The sequence below is a fragment of the Bombus vosnesenskii genome, unplaced genomic scaffold (genome assembly GCF_011952255.1).
Source record: "Bombus vosnesenskii isolate JDL3184/JDL3185 unplaced genomic scaffold, Bvos_JDL3184-5_v1.1 scf7180000013289, whole genome shotgun sequence".
Classification (NCBI taxonomy): Eukaryota; Metazoa; Arthropoda; class Insecta; order Hymenoptera; family Apidae; genus Bombus; species Bombus vosnesenskii.
Window position 1 is genome coordinate 1,744,210 of NW_022882942.1, and position 17,213 is coordinate 1,761,422.

Consider the following 17,213-nt stretch of genomic DNA (forward strand, 5'->3'; position numbering starts at 1 on the left):
AGGGTAGTGCTTTCCAGTTGAACGGTTTAATCGTGGACAGTTCCGAGAAACAGTCTTTAAGCAGAATAAGTGGATCGATGGTCCCTTGGTTAAATACATTCATAGCAGACAACGAGCGACGCTCGCACGTGGAATACATGAATACGAAATCCTGGAACTTCATTACCGGAAGGTTACGTGAGTCTGCCAAGTCGCGGAACGCTCAAATGATACTTGCACGATGCGACCCATCGACCATGGGGGGCACACAGTCAACCATGTTTCATCGACGGCTGCACAACTCCTCCGTGGGTAGCTTATAATCAATTCAATTAAAATTGATTTCCACTCATCACGATACATCAAACAAAACGGGCCGTTGGTCCCCCCTTCTCTCTTTCTCTCTCTCTCTCTCTCGCTTCTTTTTTCAATGCTCTCGCGGCACCGCTCTTATTTCGTACTCCCCCTTGACTACCGTAAAAAGCATGATATCGCGATTCGAAACCGAGTTATAAATATTCAACGGGAGTCAAAGATGGGGCCGGGCGAGTAGTTAGAAAAGAGGGGGCGGGGGGTCGCTCGTAACCGTTTTGTTCTTTTGTCAGCGTCGTCGTTATATCGTATACCTTCAATTTTTTCTGTCTCTCCGTGGCAGTCGTGTTTACGTGGGCGTGCAACAGCGCGAGGATTCGACGGCTCGCTGCCGTGAACAGGCGGTTGAAACGACACGATTCGTGTATAACCGGGGCCTATCCTTCCTTCTCTTTTTCTTCACTCGCGCTGGTACTCATTCACTCTGGTATACGATGCAGCGTGCGTGCCTGATTTTCCTGTACGCTGATGCACTCGCCGGGGCGAGGCACGCGCCTACACCGAGCGCATTGCCCTTTCGAAAATCCGTTATTAGCATCGAGCCTCCATTATGACGTTTCGTGATGCTGACGAATACTTAGCCCTCGCCGTTCTGTTCTTGCCTTCCGTGTTGGCCGTGGCTATGCACGCGCGTTTACATATTATTCGAGGGAACATGGGACACGCGCCGCCACGCTCCGGACCCTTTCACCTACGCGACTATCGTGCCTCTGTCAGCAGCGTACGTTTCCTCTTTTGTTTTCCGTGTCGACGATAGACGAAGATGCTCGATACGGATTTATTTGTATGGTTACGCTTTCCTGTTGACGCACAGGTTCATCGACTGGAGCAATCAGTAGTTTTGAAGTTGTTCGATGTCCATTTTGTAGAAATTCTGTACGTTTCGACCTGGAACGAGGAGTGTCTGGCTTTTAATTCACTGTCTATTATATTCCAAAACTAACTACTTGTTATTTGATTCACTGTTCAGGTTACCGGAGTACAGACTATCAAGGAAGATACGAGAGTGCAGGATCCAGCCAGTTTCCAATGATGCCTGGTCCATGGGCGAGGGGTTACGGCACGCCCCATAATTATCAACAGTATTCGGAGTACCAGCAAAGAAATAATTACAGCGGCCAACAGTACGGGCGAAACAATTACCACAATCCACAGTACAACAGTTACGGGTCGCAGTACAATCAGCAACGGGTAAGATTTTAATATTTCAATGTTAATGGTTATCCCTGAAAACGATGGAGCGATCGATTAATGAATCTAGAAACATTTCGTTGTTCGAAAATGGATCTTTCTTCATAAATATTCGAATTAAATGAATTTCATTTCGATTAAAAGGTTCGTAAGAAACTAAGTAGCAGAGATTGAAGAATACGCCCATCATTTAACAGGATGATGCAGAGGTACGATCAACGACTAATCACGCTTTTTTATGATGTTCTAGAATTATTCTTCTAACTACCAAGGGAATAGTGGAGGAAGTGGGGCAAACAGGGGAGGAGGGTGGGGACGATCGACGTAAACTTTTACTTTGTTCGCTTACGATCGATTAACGTCATCACAGATTTCTAATTTAGGTTTATAAGAAATTCACGTTTCGTTGTAATCATTTAGAATCGTGGAGATATGCTTAAAGCCAGGAATTTATTTCATCGTGGACATGCTATTGCGTTGCTCCTTCTTTACCAGATATCCATAAATTTAGGTATATATAATGATATAATGAATATGTAATACGTTGACTTCATTCCAGAATTCGTTTCTATACAAAAATTTACGGAAGTTGCGATTAACGCAGGGTATTGTCACCTACATAGCATTTATACGATTAATATAATTTCTTTTTAATTGCAAGGTATATAGTGAACGCATAATATAATCTGTGATGACGATTATTATTTACGACTTAGAGACGTAAAAACGTGTCAACTGTAATTTCACGCGAACTCCAGCGTAAACACACGAAGAAAAGAAAAAAAGAAATGTCTAATAAATTAAATAATCGCTAAAGATTGCGCTTCGACTGCGTAACTTTTATTAGAAGTAGAAGGAGCAATCTGTAAGCGAGCACAATTTGTTAAGAGAAATTTCATTGTACAATCAAAACTCGAGTAATCATGTTATGTCGAAACACAGTTCGTGCGAATGCTGATAATCAGCGCAATTTAGTCCTTTTTTGTTGCGAAAAAGATCATTCAGATACGCCGGTGAATGAATGAACAAGGATTTTAACGTAAATTTCGATAGAGATTGTTCATCGTTGTCGGTACAAGGACCGAATTACATATTTTTTGAATCACAGTAGTATTTATATGTAATCATTGATTATAATACAAAATATTTGATGAAACAGCTGAAACTGTTCGTTCATTTTCTTTAGATCTCGTCCTAACCAAAATACCGAGACTATTTTGACAAACAAAGAGATAATAATAATATCGAAGAAATTGAGAAATATTTTTACACGGGATAGTATTGTGACGAATAACTCTGTTTTGAAAAATTGTATTGTATCTATTTGATAGATTTCTTCTTTTTCTTTACACCACAGCTTGCACAGATTGCACCGCATACCCGTCGTTCGTACATATCGTTGGTATACAACTAAGCGAAGAAACTACGTAAAACCTTTTCATTATGATATCATGCACATCACATGTGGTGACTTTTATATTGTATTTACTTGAAGAAAAAATATATATATATGATTTAGTGTTGGCTAAATATCTTCTTTGTTGAATTTCCCGATACGACTGCATGTCCAGAAATCCTTTCGACCAGTCCTTTCTAAAACGAAAAATTCAGTTATTACCATTAGAAGACTTGTAAGATGTTGGTTTTGATGCGAAAAATGAAAAACATTTTGGCATGCTGAAAGGCGTAATCGTGACGAATGGGGTGATGTGATATCACGGTTGAAACCAGGCGGTCCGGGTACATCTGGTACCGGTCTACCAGAGCGGGCGAGCATTGAACCAGCGAGCGCCACTCGAGAAAACAATAGCGAGCAACGTTCTTGTTCTCTCCACCTTTCTCTCTCACTCTCACTGGCTCTCTATCGTCACCCTGAAATCTGGAACCCATGTTGTAGAACCGTTTCATCGGAACCGGAGACGGTCGATCTCTTTAGTCAGGCAAATTTTACAAATCAATATGATCTTGGCTGATGCCAAGATGTTAAAGGTAACGCCTATGTCTATTTATAATATAATATAAGAAAGACAAAGTTTTATCTTAACCTTTTTGGTGGTAAATAGTCGCTTTAAAATAAACGTGACAGTTCTAAGAAAATATTTGTACGACGTGCATATATCGGAGAACTTGCCATAAACATTACAATGGGCAGAGTATTGTGTTCTGCATAGACTATTTAATTTGCAGTGCCCGCATAAAATCCTCCGATCGTTCAGCGATCCAAGCCGACACTTCCGATAACCCGCATGAGTAAGAGTAAACAACCCTTTCGGCCCCAGCTTCTCACATTGTTTCATTGCTCCTATAATTCCTTCATCCACTCCCCTATCCGACATAGTTATAACTTTCTATGCAGACTTTACTAGCAATAACTATTCCTAACTTACCTTTCTTAACGTCTAATTAGAACTTTGCGAGTAGAGACTATTTTCAATAGCAAGTTCAATTATTCTTTCAGCAAGAATTCTAGTTTCTGTCAAACCTACAAAAATCACTTGCATCGATCATGTTCCTCCACAGAATATAGCGTTCCTCTTTGAGGAATTTTGCGGAGGATGTATCGCAAGCTCGGTTATTGCGTCTGCACACGATTATGGATGATCGAGCCACGTCGTGCGTGCCGCGCATACTCCTCCATTCCGAAGTACTCCTTTCTGTGAAGCATGCGGCGTTATCTCGGCTTCCTTGTTGTCCCTTTGATGAAATAAAGCACTATCCGCGGCGAGATCTACCCTACGTTAGTAGTTGCGGTTCCCGGTTTCTCTCTCTTCCTCTCTCCGCATATGTACACATCGCATATGTGAGGCGAGGGCACAATTCTCGAGTTCTCTCGACGGTGCAGGACACAATGCGGCCCTTACATCTTCATCGAGTACGAGTCGTCGCTTGCATGTAATGCGTTCACTCTACACTTTCCATACGAATATACGAGTCTCCAAGTATTTCCTACTACCTCGATTCGGATTCGCTCGGACAACACTCGTGCCGCCTTTCTTTCGATGCCGTGCCAATCCCAAAGAAAAGCATAATTTAATTTAAGCATATCCTCGGCGTTTTACTTAAGATGCTCGCTTTACCAATTCTTTGTTTTTTACACGGACTTGAAATTCCAAGGCATATTCTCATAAAGTAGAAAAACACAAAAGTCGGCGAAAAACGAAATTTGAATATTAGCCAATCGTTCAAAATTTAATATCCTTTTCTGCGATCTCCGAATTCGTCTCGGGGATTCTCCAAAATGTATCGTTTCTTCCAAACCATTTTCCATTCTCTCTCTCTCTCTCTCTCTCTCGTTTTTTTATGTAACACCGGAGAAGTACAATGTTTTTACAAAATACCAAGCGTCGTTCTCTCTGGTAAAGCCGATGTAAAACGCGTTTGTGTCGGCGGGCGTAGATTCCAATGCACTCGTGCGATCTATGCGGCTGAGAAAAAGAGAAAACATAAAAACAACGACAAAAAATGAAGGAGGAAAAGAGACAGAGAGAAAGGATCCAGGCGAAAGAGAGAAAGAAAAGGGCGAAAACAAAGAAAGAAGAAACTTTGGTGCACATAACTGGAGGCAGTCCGTTGGGTGGTTGAATCGTGGAGTGGAAGGCAGTGAGAGCCCTTGTACGCCCATGGAGAAGAAGGTCCAGGTGCGCCCTCGCCTCACACGACTCTGCTTCACGGCACATCCGAGTTCTCTTCTCCCTTCGTTCTCTCTCCCTTCCTCGGTTTTTTTCTTTCCCTTTTTCTTCTCTATGCTTCTTCTCCTCTCGATTCTTCCTCCTTTCTTTCCCCTGGTAGCCAGCATTCTCTTACGCACTCTCCCGCCACGGTGTACGCCACGCATTGCTCTCGGGCAACATAAAAACGCAGCAATCCGTGTTAATGTACGTGACATACGTTGGACGCTCTGTCGATGTGTACGTGCAATCGAGCGCGCGCGCATTTCTGTATATTCGTACATGGGTGCAGGCACCTAAAGGTAAAGAATAGGGACTGAAGTACCGGCGTGCAAAATGGATGGCGGATGTAAATGCCAAGTAGCCAAGTATACGCCACTCTCTTTCCCGTTTCGTTCTTCTCTCTCATCTCGCTTGGTTTCGCGTGATTTGCCCTACCCTGTCCTTTTCCCGTTTGCACGTATCGTGCACCTATATATGTATCGTTCTCCTTCTCGTTTCGTACCAACTATGCCGCCTGCATTTGATAAGTACGCATTGGCCGAGTGTGTACGGTCGCTTGTGCGGCGCGAAACCACGCGGAAAGATCAAGCAGCTGCGAATAAATTTTTGTGTATGCTCTGGAGTCTCTCGTCTACGAACGAACGGAAGTTAATCGAGAAGGATTAAAGATCGTGCATTAACCTACCGATTTTCTTCTTATCCATGGGATATGTACTTCATGTGGATGCACGTCAAAGAGCCATCTCTGATTTGACGCAGGAAATAAGAGAATATCGATGTACCTATTGCGATAGTCGAGTCTCGAGATGTCGTTCGATCGATGATGCGAGATTTATCTTTAATTAACGCCCACTAGTCGCGGGGCGTAGATTATCTTGAAATTCGTCGACGATGAGAATTGCGCGAGGTAACACGATCTCGCTTGGAAGGAACCGTGGGTGGTCGGTTTTCGTGACGGATCGCAGGAAGGTGAGCTCTTTGCTTGACGTGCACCTCGTTACCGCGTCGGTGGAGACGGGCTCAGACACCGGGATGACGCAGCACCGGCTCCTGGTTACCTCTAGTCCATTGTTCTCCCCGCATTTCTTCTCAGCTCGTGCTCAAGTGCTCGATCGCTACCCTACCTCGAGGCCCGGATCCCTCGGCGTGATTTTAGCCCTGTGTCCGCGTACACATCCTTCGTGAATTCGTGTCTAAACGAAATTGTAATCTCACTTGGTACACGTTGATAAAAATATCATCGTTGCTTCGACGGAGTTCAGCCATTAGTATTCGAGAGTTCGTTTAAATTCTATCTTTATTCTTTGCGAAGAAAGCTTAATTGATCTAGGAATAATTTGATCAATAAGATACAAATCTAGTGACTTATAGGAAAATATAGATTTGGGTATCTTACATTGCAAAAAGCGTCGATTACGTAGTCTTTGGTAATTACGAACACGAACATCCAACGGTTAAGAAACGTTTGAACGTAAGACGAAGGGATTCTGTAGTAGAGTGAGCAGTCGGACAGGAAAAGGGAGGAAGGTGACGAGATGCGACCCCCCGCGAGGTTTCCCGCGCGGGGCACCCGCCTGTCGATAATGTCCCGTACCAGTTACCGACAAGGGGTCCACCTGCAAAGCGCTAGCGATTCCGTGGTTGACCCCCCATGCGAAACAGACCCCCTACTCGCGTCACGTCGACTCCTTGACTTCGGTTGTCCAGTCTCGCGGAAATAACGATACGTTCGTATGGAAAAAGGAGCGACAAATGCCACCGGTATATCGTCACCCTGTCGTGGGGCGCAGAACGTTGAGTCGCAGCTAGCACGGTTCGCCCCTGGTGGCCTCGCCGTGTGTGGGAACCTCCGATCTCGCGATTTTCCTTCGTCGTTCGAACATAACCTCTTGAGAGTTCACCGAATAGCCGATAGGCATATGCGTATCTGTCACGGCTACCGAAAGTGCGCGCGGGCTTAATTTTTACAAAAGCGCTGCCCGTGCACCCCGTGTGCTACCTTCTGCTCGATAAACAATATACCATCGTGTACGCGCCAACGGGTCGACGAGTGGTCTCCCCGTACAATGCCATCTTATGACATTTTCGAGTTCGACCGTTGTTGTTGAGTGCTTAAGTGCTCGTTATACACACGTCGTGTCAAGCTTTTGTGTCGCAGCAACTGTTTTTTCGGGCGTTGGTTGAGTATGTCCGGGGAGCCAAGTCCGCGCGAGCCTTGTTCTTTACGAGCGAGAATCGAAAATTAATAACGGACCAAGTATACCCAGTAGCTGTACTACAACTTCCGTTAATGAAATTGTACATGCATATCTATATCATATTGTCACGACGGAGTTAATGTTCGCACGATCAATAGAATAAATGCAGCGAACAACAGGATCAACCTTCCCGATCAACGACATCTACGGTGAAAGGAAGATCATACGACAAAATTTGTAAGTTTTCCATTCATTGATATTTCTGATAATTCCTCGACAAGTACGCGTGATGAATAATCTTATCGACGTAATGAACAATCCAGACGACTGTAACGAAGATTGACCAATGATCGATAACGTAGCTTTTTGCCGATGTGTAAGTTTAAGTTTAAGGGACCGAGAGAGAGAAAAGAGCGCGAAAAAGAAAGTCTCGGTCAGTAGGTAGAAAGCTGGTTGTCACGGATAAACATTTTCTATCGTCTTCGAGCGATTTACTTCTGGAGGTCAAGCTCGCCCACGCAACCGGCTTTTCTCCAGGGGCGTATCCACGGGGCGTGTTCACAAAGCGGTAGGGTGTACCAGAGGCGGAGTCGTTTCCCCACCGTTGCCAACGCGCGATTTTTGCTCTCGGCCACGAACGTACACGCGTTCTCCGCCGTATATATACACGTAAGTGGTTGGTTTCTGGGTCGTGTGAGTAACACCGTGACGTCCCACGTTCGGACACGGGTCACAGACAGTAGGCTTTGCCGAGTTTTCTTCGGTCGATCGCCGGCTAAACGATTTCTTATGCCGCGACATTGAACACTGCGATGTCGAGAATCGAACAAAACCACGTCTTTCGTCTTTTTCTTCATTTATTTTCTGTCTTCTCTCTCGACAGAGTGCGCTTCAACGAAGAACAAATCTCGCGAGTGCACCGAGCGACAACGATACTTTCACTCGACCATCGTCAGGTGTTTCTCAACTCCTTGCCTTACGATGTTTTTTACTAGCCACCTCGGTGAGCCTTATTCCACGCTATGACACCGTGTCAAACGCAAAATATCGAAACGTTACGAATAATCGAAGCTAAAATCGTAGATAGTCTCTTTTTCCTCTTTGTGCGTACCCGACTTCTTCACAGCTGTTAACTAGTTCATGCGCCATGTTTTCATCGAGTTTATTCATTCTTTACCGAGGATTATTCTCTGCAAGTGGAAATCGCATAAGTTACTTACATATTTGTTCGCTACGAATCCATGGAAATACGTGCTTAGCAAAAGCGCGATCGAATTCTCTTATTGAAAAAGTATTTGACGAATCTTTTGAGTTGGGCGATAGAAGAAACGGCAGACTATGGAAGAAACCGGAGGAAGCTTCGCTCGTGTTTACAATGTTTAGCTTCCGCTATAGCTGCGCTATTTAGTTATCGCGATGGGAAAGTTTATCCACGATATGGTATGATATCGTCGAGCCTTGCGTCGTCCTTTCGATCGATATCAGGATTTAATAATGCATCGAGGAAATATCCATTTCAGGTGGCGCGATCGGCTGCACATAGATACATCTTACATACGGTGAACGAGGGAATATCGCAAATTCCCTGACGGCACGGATGGCAAAGGCATTCTGGCGTAGCAATTACCTGCAGGGCGAGGGAGTCAAGTAGCAATATCTGGACCCGTTATCCAGTTCGGTTATCCCGACTGGAATGCTTTGTGTCGCCGGCAATCTGCATTTCTACCTGTTTGAATGGAAGTCTATGAGATCCGCGGCATGATTTCAAATGAAATCGACTCTTTGTCCCCTGGCCGGAAATTTCCAATTCAATAACGCGCCCAGGGAAACGCTGCAGAAACGACCGATTGATTGATACTCGGAATTGGATGGAACGCGAAAGGATGGAAAAAGTTTTACTGCCGATCGATCGTCATTCGAGAAATTTGAATGTCTTACATGTAACCAAGAGCTAATCCTGAATCGATTCGTTGGATCTTATTAAAGTTATTATTCAACTTCGTACAAGTACATATTACACGTTACGAATACTACGTATCGTTAATAGAACGATAATAGAAACGTTAATAGAATATTTAAAATCGTGATGAATTTTAAGCCTGATGAACGTCCGAATGTGCATTGTATTTTAGCAACTGTAGGCGTATCGCTTCCTTTAGTTGGCTTTGGGAGATTTTCTTCCATTGGAACCTATGAATGACTAGTCAAGAACTTGCCCGGCAACCCTTTGCAATGCATTAGAATTTCGCAGCTATCAAGGGAGGAAGGCGACATTAGCATCGAGGCTAAGGACACCCTTGCTTCGCGTTCGCGTCTTATGTTTTCGTCGGCCCGGTATTCATGAACGGGGTTCTGACGTGGGGCATTCGACTTCCTTCTCCTTCATGAATTTACAATCGACCGAAGGAAATGCGCAGACGAAGCTTGCGCGTGCCATTCCCCGAGAAACAGCGCTAAATACCAGAAGCTTCGATGCTCATTCCATCGCTTTAGGTATGAGTTATAAGATTTGTCATAACGTATACTTAACGAACAATGGGATAGAAACTTTTATTCCTCTTCGAGGAATTATCACTGGCATCACAGAGACGTATCGAGTCTCTTCGTAGTTGTACATACATAAGTACCTCTATAGATCGCACGATAGTTGTCAGAAATGACTAAAAAGCCGACGATTCTGCTAATCGTATCAAGCTACGGCAACAAATCCATGGTCCAGCTAATAAGAACGCTAGTGTCGAAGGACGAGGGAAAGAGAGAAATAATAACGAGGAAGATAGAGATTGGAGGTTTAGTGGGCGAGGGTGAATGTGGTGAGGGAAAGCGGATGGAGGCTGGAGCCACGTGCTGCTGTCACTGGCACAGATTATATTATATAGGAATGGCAGCGAATAGGTGTAGATATAAGCGTCGAGCGGCAGTTAATAAATATGATAATGGCGGGCGAAGTGAGAGAAAGAGAGGGGTGTGTGGGGTGCGATATGGGATACCAGTGTATAAGAGTGACCACCAGAAGCAGAGGCCTGTCACCGTCAGGACCTCTCGTATGTCATGCGACGCACGCACCTATACATACATGCACATACAAAGTGGCGACACGCGCGCGATGACAGCATCGAGCGTGGAACGCGTGCTACTATCTTTTTCTTCCATTTTTCTCTCCTTTGCCGTGATATAATTGTTGACGCGATTACTCGATTCCAATGAGAACTATTTAAATAAAAAAGCTGGCTGTCTTCCTTAAATTTGTCGATCTTTTTTATTTTTAGCAACTGTTTTAGTTTGCGTTTCTACGACACCTATCTAATCGTCTCGACAAAAGCATTCGATGCAATTATTACGCGACTAACAGGACATATATTCTCCTTCGCTTTAGATCTCTCCGAAGAACTACAAATTACACCACGGGAGATCGCACGACCTAGGAAATACATGGAAACGGAAAATCGTTGAAGGGTCATCGTCGTCAGTGGTGGCAGTAATTCGCGAAATTTCATAATATCACGACGAACCGTTGGAGCAAGAAAGGAAAAAAAGAGCGAAGAATACGGCCGGTTTCCCCTCGGCTTTCATTAATCTCACTTCCTCCGCGGAAGTCGGAAACAGTTTTCTGCTGTGCAACCTTTCCCTTTTGACCCGGTAAATTGCGCGCGCGCGCGCGCGCGGGCGTACGCACGCCAGCCACGTCGTGTACCTGTATCCGCTCTTCCAGGAGCAATTAGTCACGGTGCTCTTGATAAATCGCCGGAATCCTACCCCCGTGGGGTTAAGTCTCGGCTGTAGACCCTCGGCAAATATCCAATAACAGCCGTCCGACTCCTGGCGGTCGCTTCGCCTCTCTACGTGTATAACCGGGTATTAACCTTCACCTATCGAGGAGATCGGCTTACCTTAATAATCGTAGAGCTACACCGTCGCAGTCTAAGGGGGTTACGACGTTACGAGGCCAGGAACACGCGGCGCTGGCTCGCGCAAGGGTGTTTCCATGGCACTAGTCGCAAAGCTGGTTCGTTCCGCACCATGAGAAACAGGTACGATCAAAAATCGTCGGAGATGTAATGAAACATTCTTAGTCTCTTCTCTCTTGGATAGAACGTTGGATAGGAGGAGTGCGGGATCGTTCGTTGGATTTGATCGGGCCGTTGATTGCTCCATGTGCAGGAGTAATTGGTCGAGTTTCTGAGAATTATATAGATATCTTTCCCGTTTCTTAATTCTACGATGCGCGATGGATACCGCGATGAGTCGATGAACGATGGAAAATGATATAGGTTTCTTAGAGGCGAATCGGACTACGAAGTATTTGCTACGAAGCGTCTTTAGAAATTCTGCGAATTCTTAGAATTGTATTCATACATTTTCCCTAAGTTTGTGCCTTCTTATTTGCACGAGGGATGTTAAAAAATAGACCGAGTCGGATAATACAAAGGAAACAGCCGCCTCGGCATTCTGATGACTTGCCGAATCTCGACGATCGGCGCTTTCGGACTCGTGTCAATCCGTGCCCCATTCAGATGTATTCGATTCTTTGTCCAACCCCTCGGAGGTTAACAAGAAGAGGGGGAGGGGGGAGGAAAGAAAGAGAAACGCAGAGAAGATAGGATAGGATAGGATAGGATAGGATCGACGCACGTTTCGGCGTATTCCACGTAACATGCTCGTTCCTTTGAATAAGTATCGTTTTATTAATATCTCTGTCGTTATTTACAAAACTTTGTAATAATCTCTAATTTTCTTCACCGTCACACGCTACTCGCTATTCGTCAATCGTTATACTTTTACGCTTTTGTGTACCTGTGTACGTATGTACCGTGTAATCAGTGTGTACATGTATGCGTTGGTTGTGTGTGTGCGTGCGTGTGTGTGTATGCGTGTTATATTAATGTCGATAATGCTCGAGTTTGCTAAATCGTTTACAGTAGAACGTGAATGTTCCTTACCGGCGTCGTCGTCGAAATCCACCGCTTTTCAACTTCGGAGCCGACTTCTACCACTTCTTTTTATAATTCTTTCTCGCGTCGTCTTCGTCGCGTATGCGCCTAAACACCAGCATACCACACATTATATTTACACCATCGGATTCACACCTGTGACCTCGTTATCACAGCGCGCACGCCGCCTTTTTTCTCTCTCTCTCGCTCTCTCTCTCTCTCTCTCTCTCGCTCTCGCTCTCGCTCTTCTTTTTACATTCGGCACGTTTTGTTTTCGTCTTCATCGTCGTTGTCGACCGTGGAAAGTCGATTCTCTCTTCTGCACAAGCAAACCGCGTCACAATTTCGCGACGGATGCGAGAAATACGCCGTAATATACATCTCTAACTATGTACACGCGTGTCTCCAGCTCGACGTATCCGCCTGAAACACGCTCGCGACACGGTTTCATCGTTTCCATGCGAAGAGAAAGAAAGGAAACGTTGGATCCGAGTCGTTCAATTGAACAAACCACGCGCTTGGTCGATTAATCTGTTTCGACTCTTACGACTCTAATGTAAGTCATGCTCGTGCTCTTTCACCTCCGTCTTTTTCGACTCTGCCGCTCGGAATCGTGAAAATTGAAAGAATACTATTTCACTACGTGATTCGCGGATGTACCTCCGACTGGCAGCCGATTGGTCGATCTTTTACCGCTCATCCTTTTCACCACGTATAGATTCTGTTCCACTGAGTCATTCGCTCATAGAATCCAGGAAATCGTGGTTCACATTTCAAAGAAAATCGCGGCTAGATGTATTTATGCGAAGGATTGTAAGAGAACGAGTTCGTGGCTTGTCGTTAGATTCAGATAATAAGTATTCTTTGTCGTCGTTTTCTGGCTATAAATTGTTCCTTGTTCTGCAATTAGGATGTACGACGAAGTAAGGTTTTCGACAAGTTCCTTAGGATATTCGAAACTCGATGGCAACAAATTTATAAATCTGTAAAACTTGTAGTTTCTGTAGCTTGGATTTTCACGTTTGTGAAAATTTTAGATTCGTTCGAGCGCAATAGGTGATTCGAATCGTTAATTTTGATCATGAATCAAATTATTTGAGAGAGAGCATTTATAAATTATTCAAGATAGATACGTAATTGATAAAATACGAAAGAAACCCTGCTAAATTGTACAAATGTATATACAATTTTGTTTCTATTTGTTGCTTTCAAGTTTATTTCAACTTTCAGGCTCGTTGTCGCGTATTCCAAATGGATGATTCCTTGCTCTTAGGTTCCCAGATTTATTGGTAACCAATATATCCTAGAACCAGTGTCGATCGAATGGCTCAATTCTATAATTTGTCGTGGAAGATACTCGACCTATCAGAGATTCATAGTATCTCGTTAAGCAGTCACCGATTCCTAATATGATTCACTGGCTTCCTTCCCTCGAATTATAATTGTTCGAAGTTAATTTATAATCGCGTCCAAATTTGCTGAAAATTTCTATTCCGTCCATTTCAAATCTTTACGTAACAAAAAATTTGCCACATAATGTACTTTATCTTTTCTTGTTTACGAGAAGATGCACAAATTAATTTGGATATATTTTTGCACAAAGTGATTTTCTCTCTGGCCCATTAGAATAAAATAACCGGAATAATTGAAAATTTCAAGCCAACGTTCGACCGTTCGTAACTGGTCCACATCGAGCAGTTCCCATCCACCGGAAATCCGAATCCTCCTCGATGATAGATACGTGTTGTTGCAACGCAACAGTGTTGCGAGAGTGCGTCTCCGATGACACACGCAATGCACACAACCGGTGTACGGTTTCTCGCAATTGGAATCGACGCGTTTCGAGTGTACTGGCCAGATTATCCGCGTTTCTGCAATCTGCTTCGACGTTTCGCTCGCACATCCACCGACGTTGCCTCTTTGGTCGTACATAAAAGCAAATTTGTTAACAAACTTTCTGGTATTAAAATTCATTTCTCTGTTTCGTCCATTCGAGCGACTCTGGGACCCTCGGTATTCTTAATTTAGAAAATAATTTTGTTAAGGATGTTAGCCTTCGTGTAATTGGAATTCAATTGACGTTTAAAATAGAAATTCTCTTTAAGTTAAAGCTATTATTTTATATGAATTGATGAACGTAGAATAAGATTTTTATTTATTCGCAGGGATTTCATCGCTGCAAAAAAGGTCGAAGTTAAGTTCAGATTAGCACCGACATCCTCAACATCGAATTATCATTCTGATTACTCCTAGTCTTTGCCTTATACGTGGTTAGCCTGTGAGAACAAGTAGATGATGGAATAGCAAGTAGTCTAACGCGTTTTCCAACGGTACTCGTTGTCAAGATTTCATTTCCCGATAAACAAGTAAGGTTCTCGCAAGTTTCACGCTCGTTTCTGTATCAAATTTCTTGTGCAACGTGGAATCAAATCGAATACGCCTCGAAATTTGGATGTTCTTCAAATTTGGAAGGACCGTTTCCGTAAGACAGATGTTCGAACTCAACGGGAAACAAAACTGTTGTCTCTATAATAATTGTCAAAACGAATGAGAAAACCGACATAAGTACTTTGTATCTAAGAAACTTATTCGTATTTCCAAATTTTTCAGATCCATCGAGATCCAACTTCTTCAAAGCCTCCATTGATCCAGACGTGCAACCGATACTTAAGCGATTCGCACATTTCAGACCCTATACAAGAGAGGGACACTCACGTTGATCACTGACTCCAATTATAACCGTCCTGCGGTTCACGCAGTATTTTCTCGTCTTACATGTCTCTCGAACGACCAGTCCATCTTTGTCCGTTGGACAAATCGGTAAACGTGTCTGCGTCTCCTAACAAGCAGACGTATTCGTCTCGATAAACCAATTTCACCGAGTCTTTTTCCAGTGTCTGCGATGAGTATTCGTCACCAAGGAAAGACAGTCTCCCCTAGATCAGTCTCGTCGTTCGATTCCAATGATCCAGGCCAGGTAAGCTGTTCTAGAAACGACTCACACAGATCGGAGTACGCGACACAGGACTCTTTCTAGGGGCTGTCTTCCATAGGATACCAGGCAGCTGGACCTGCGACGGAGGGATTAGCCCCCGCCGCGGATGGCATGTACTACCAAGCCCGTCCTTGGAATGGCAGGTACGCACCGCACTGCGGTTGCTGTTGCTGCTGCATGCTCTGCTGGGTACCAGTTCTCGGGTACGAGCAATGCTGAAGACTCTGGCTGGACGTTATCACGTGGTTCACACCGACCACCGAGTGATGAGGCACCGAGGAGGCCGCGTGATGGGAACCGTGAGGGCTCGACGCCGCGGTCATGTGAGGGGCTGGACTCGCCAAGGCCGCGCTTGGTCCACCGCGGCTGCCCTCGTTTCCGCCTCCGCCACCGCTTCCGCATGGCTTCCCGTCCTTCACGAGCACCGGCACAGCCACTCGTCGCGGCGAACTAGCGCTCTGTAACATGAAAATAGCGTCGTTCTTTGGATTGGAATATTTAAATTTCGGTAGTAGCTTTCAGTTCCAGTATCGGTGCAAGTTTCACGACGTGAACGTTTTAGCGGAATACGAAATCCGACCGAAGAATATTTGAAAAATAGCCTGCACGACGATGACGCAGGATGCGTAAATCGTCGACTTAAATCTCGAACTATTGCCGTGGAATTAATTTCTTATTTGCATCGAGAAATGGAGAACAATCCGAACTTCGCCTGGAATTTCTGACATCATCGTTCGTCTAAGAGAAACGACAGCCTAGTCTACCCGATCCATCGGTATGTAAACTCAATCCACACGTAGGTGCACAGGCTGCGTACGACGAACCGTAAAGAAGACGTGGGACGACGTCGTGGCTCGGCTTCTGTGTTCCAAGCAAACACGTGGGCTCGGTAGGCACAGGTACTTAACCCGCGCGATACCTCGTGATCAGCATTCGAGCATACTCGTACTTTAGCAGCCGGAGACTCTCTCTTTCTCTCTCTCTCTCTCTCACACACACATTACGAATAAACAGTACCAGCTACCGTGGACCACAGGATTCTAGCCAGGGCTCTGTCGAGCCGCGTCAACATCGAGAACTGCTGTCCCTCGTCTCTCCGCGTTACTGTCCGGGGGGATTCAATACGACGAGCGGGACCCCACGGCATGCCAAACAGAAGCCGAAGCAAGCCGGCCGAGTACCTGCCGGGACGACCACTCAGCTGTATCAACATTCGGTACACGACATTCCTCTTCGATCTGCGCGCCAGCGACGCTTTAATAATATGATCGTGACCGCTCGGAAATAACGCCTATTTCGGCCGATGGATTCACGCTGGTTCGATCGTTTTTAAGAAAATCGAACGGAGAATCGCAGAGACGAACGTCTTTTCTCGGTTATCGGAGATTTTATTCTTTATAAAGCTATTACGAAGCTTGATTTTGGTCGAGGGTCGATGTCAGATAGATCTTGAAGTACCTCGTGCTTCGTCCTTCATATTTTAAGACAGCGAAAGCGGCGAGTAAAGATAAAAGAGAAGTTACTTTTAACGAAGATCGCTTAGTACCTGTTAAAAAGATTCTTGTGACATTATAAATACGAGTACATATTCACATTACCGAAGGTGGAACGCTCCGATGAAGTTTGAAAGAACGAAAAGACGAGCGAACGCAGAAGCTGCAGGTAAAGTAATAAGGTGTAATTTTTAATGGGAGTATGACCATCGTCATATTCGCTTGATTTACTACGTACGATATCCTATATCTTTACTCTATTATTGCATAACTATTTTAGGGATTCATCCATGAAATGTCTGGAGAATAAATTCTTCTGCGATCGGTAACCAAATCTGTACCTACGCGAAAGGAAACAATGGGGGTGGAGTGTGTAACAACGA

The 17,213-nt window shown here is 44.6% G+C and overlaps 2 protein-coding genes across 2 annotated transcripts in view; one reads left to right on the forward strand and one right to left on the reverse strand.

The window, feature by feature from the left end:
* The window catches only part of LOC117232454 (5'-3' exoribonuclease 2 homolog), a 30,276-nt gene extending 27,248 nt beyond the window's left edge, over window positions 1-3,028 (forward strand). Inside the window, exons 16-17 of the mRNA XM_033491800.1 lie at window positions 1,322-1,542; window positions 1,793-3,028. Of these exons, the coding sequence (XP_033347691.1) occupies window positions 1,322-1,542; window positions 1,793-1,870 (299 nt within the window). The 3' untranslated portion in view covers window positions 1,871-3,028. The remainder of the gene's footprint in view (window positions 1-1,321; window positions 1,543-1,792) is intronic.
* Window positions 3,029-12,072: 9,044 nt separating this feature from the next.
* LOC117232539 (homeobox protein Nkx-2.4-like) overlaps window positions 12,073-17,213 on the reverse strand; it is a 31,721-nt gene continuing 26,580 nt past the window's right edge. The window contains exon 4 of the mRNA XM_033491962.1: window positions 12,073-15,795. Within this exon, the coding sequence (XP_033347853.1) occupies window positions 15,454-15,795 (342 nt within the window). The 3' untranslated portion in view covers window positions 12,073-15,453. The remainder of the gene's footprint in view (window positions 15,796-17,213) is intronic.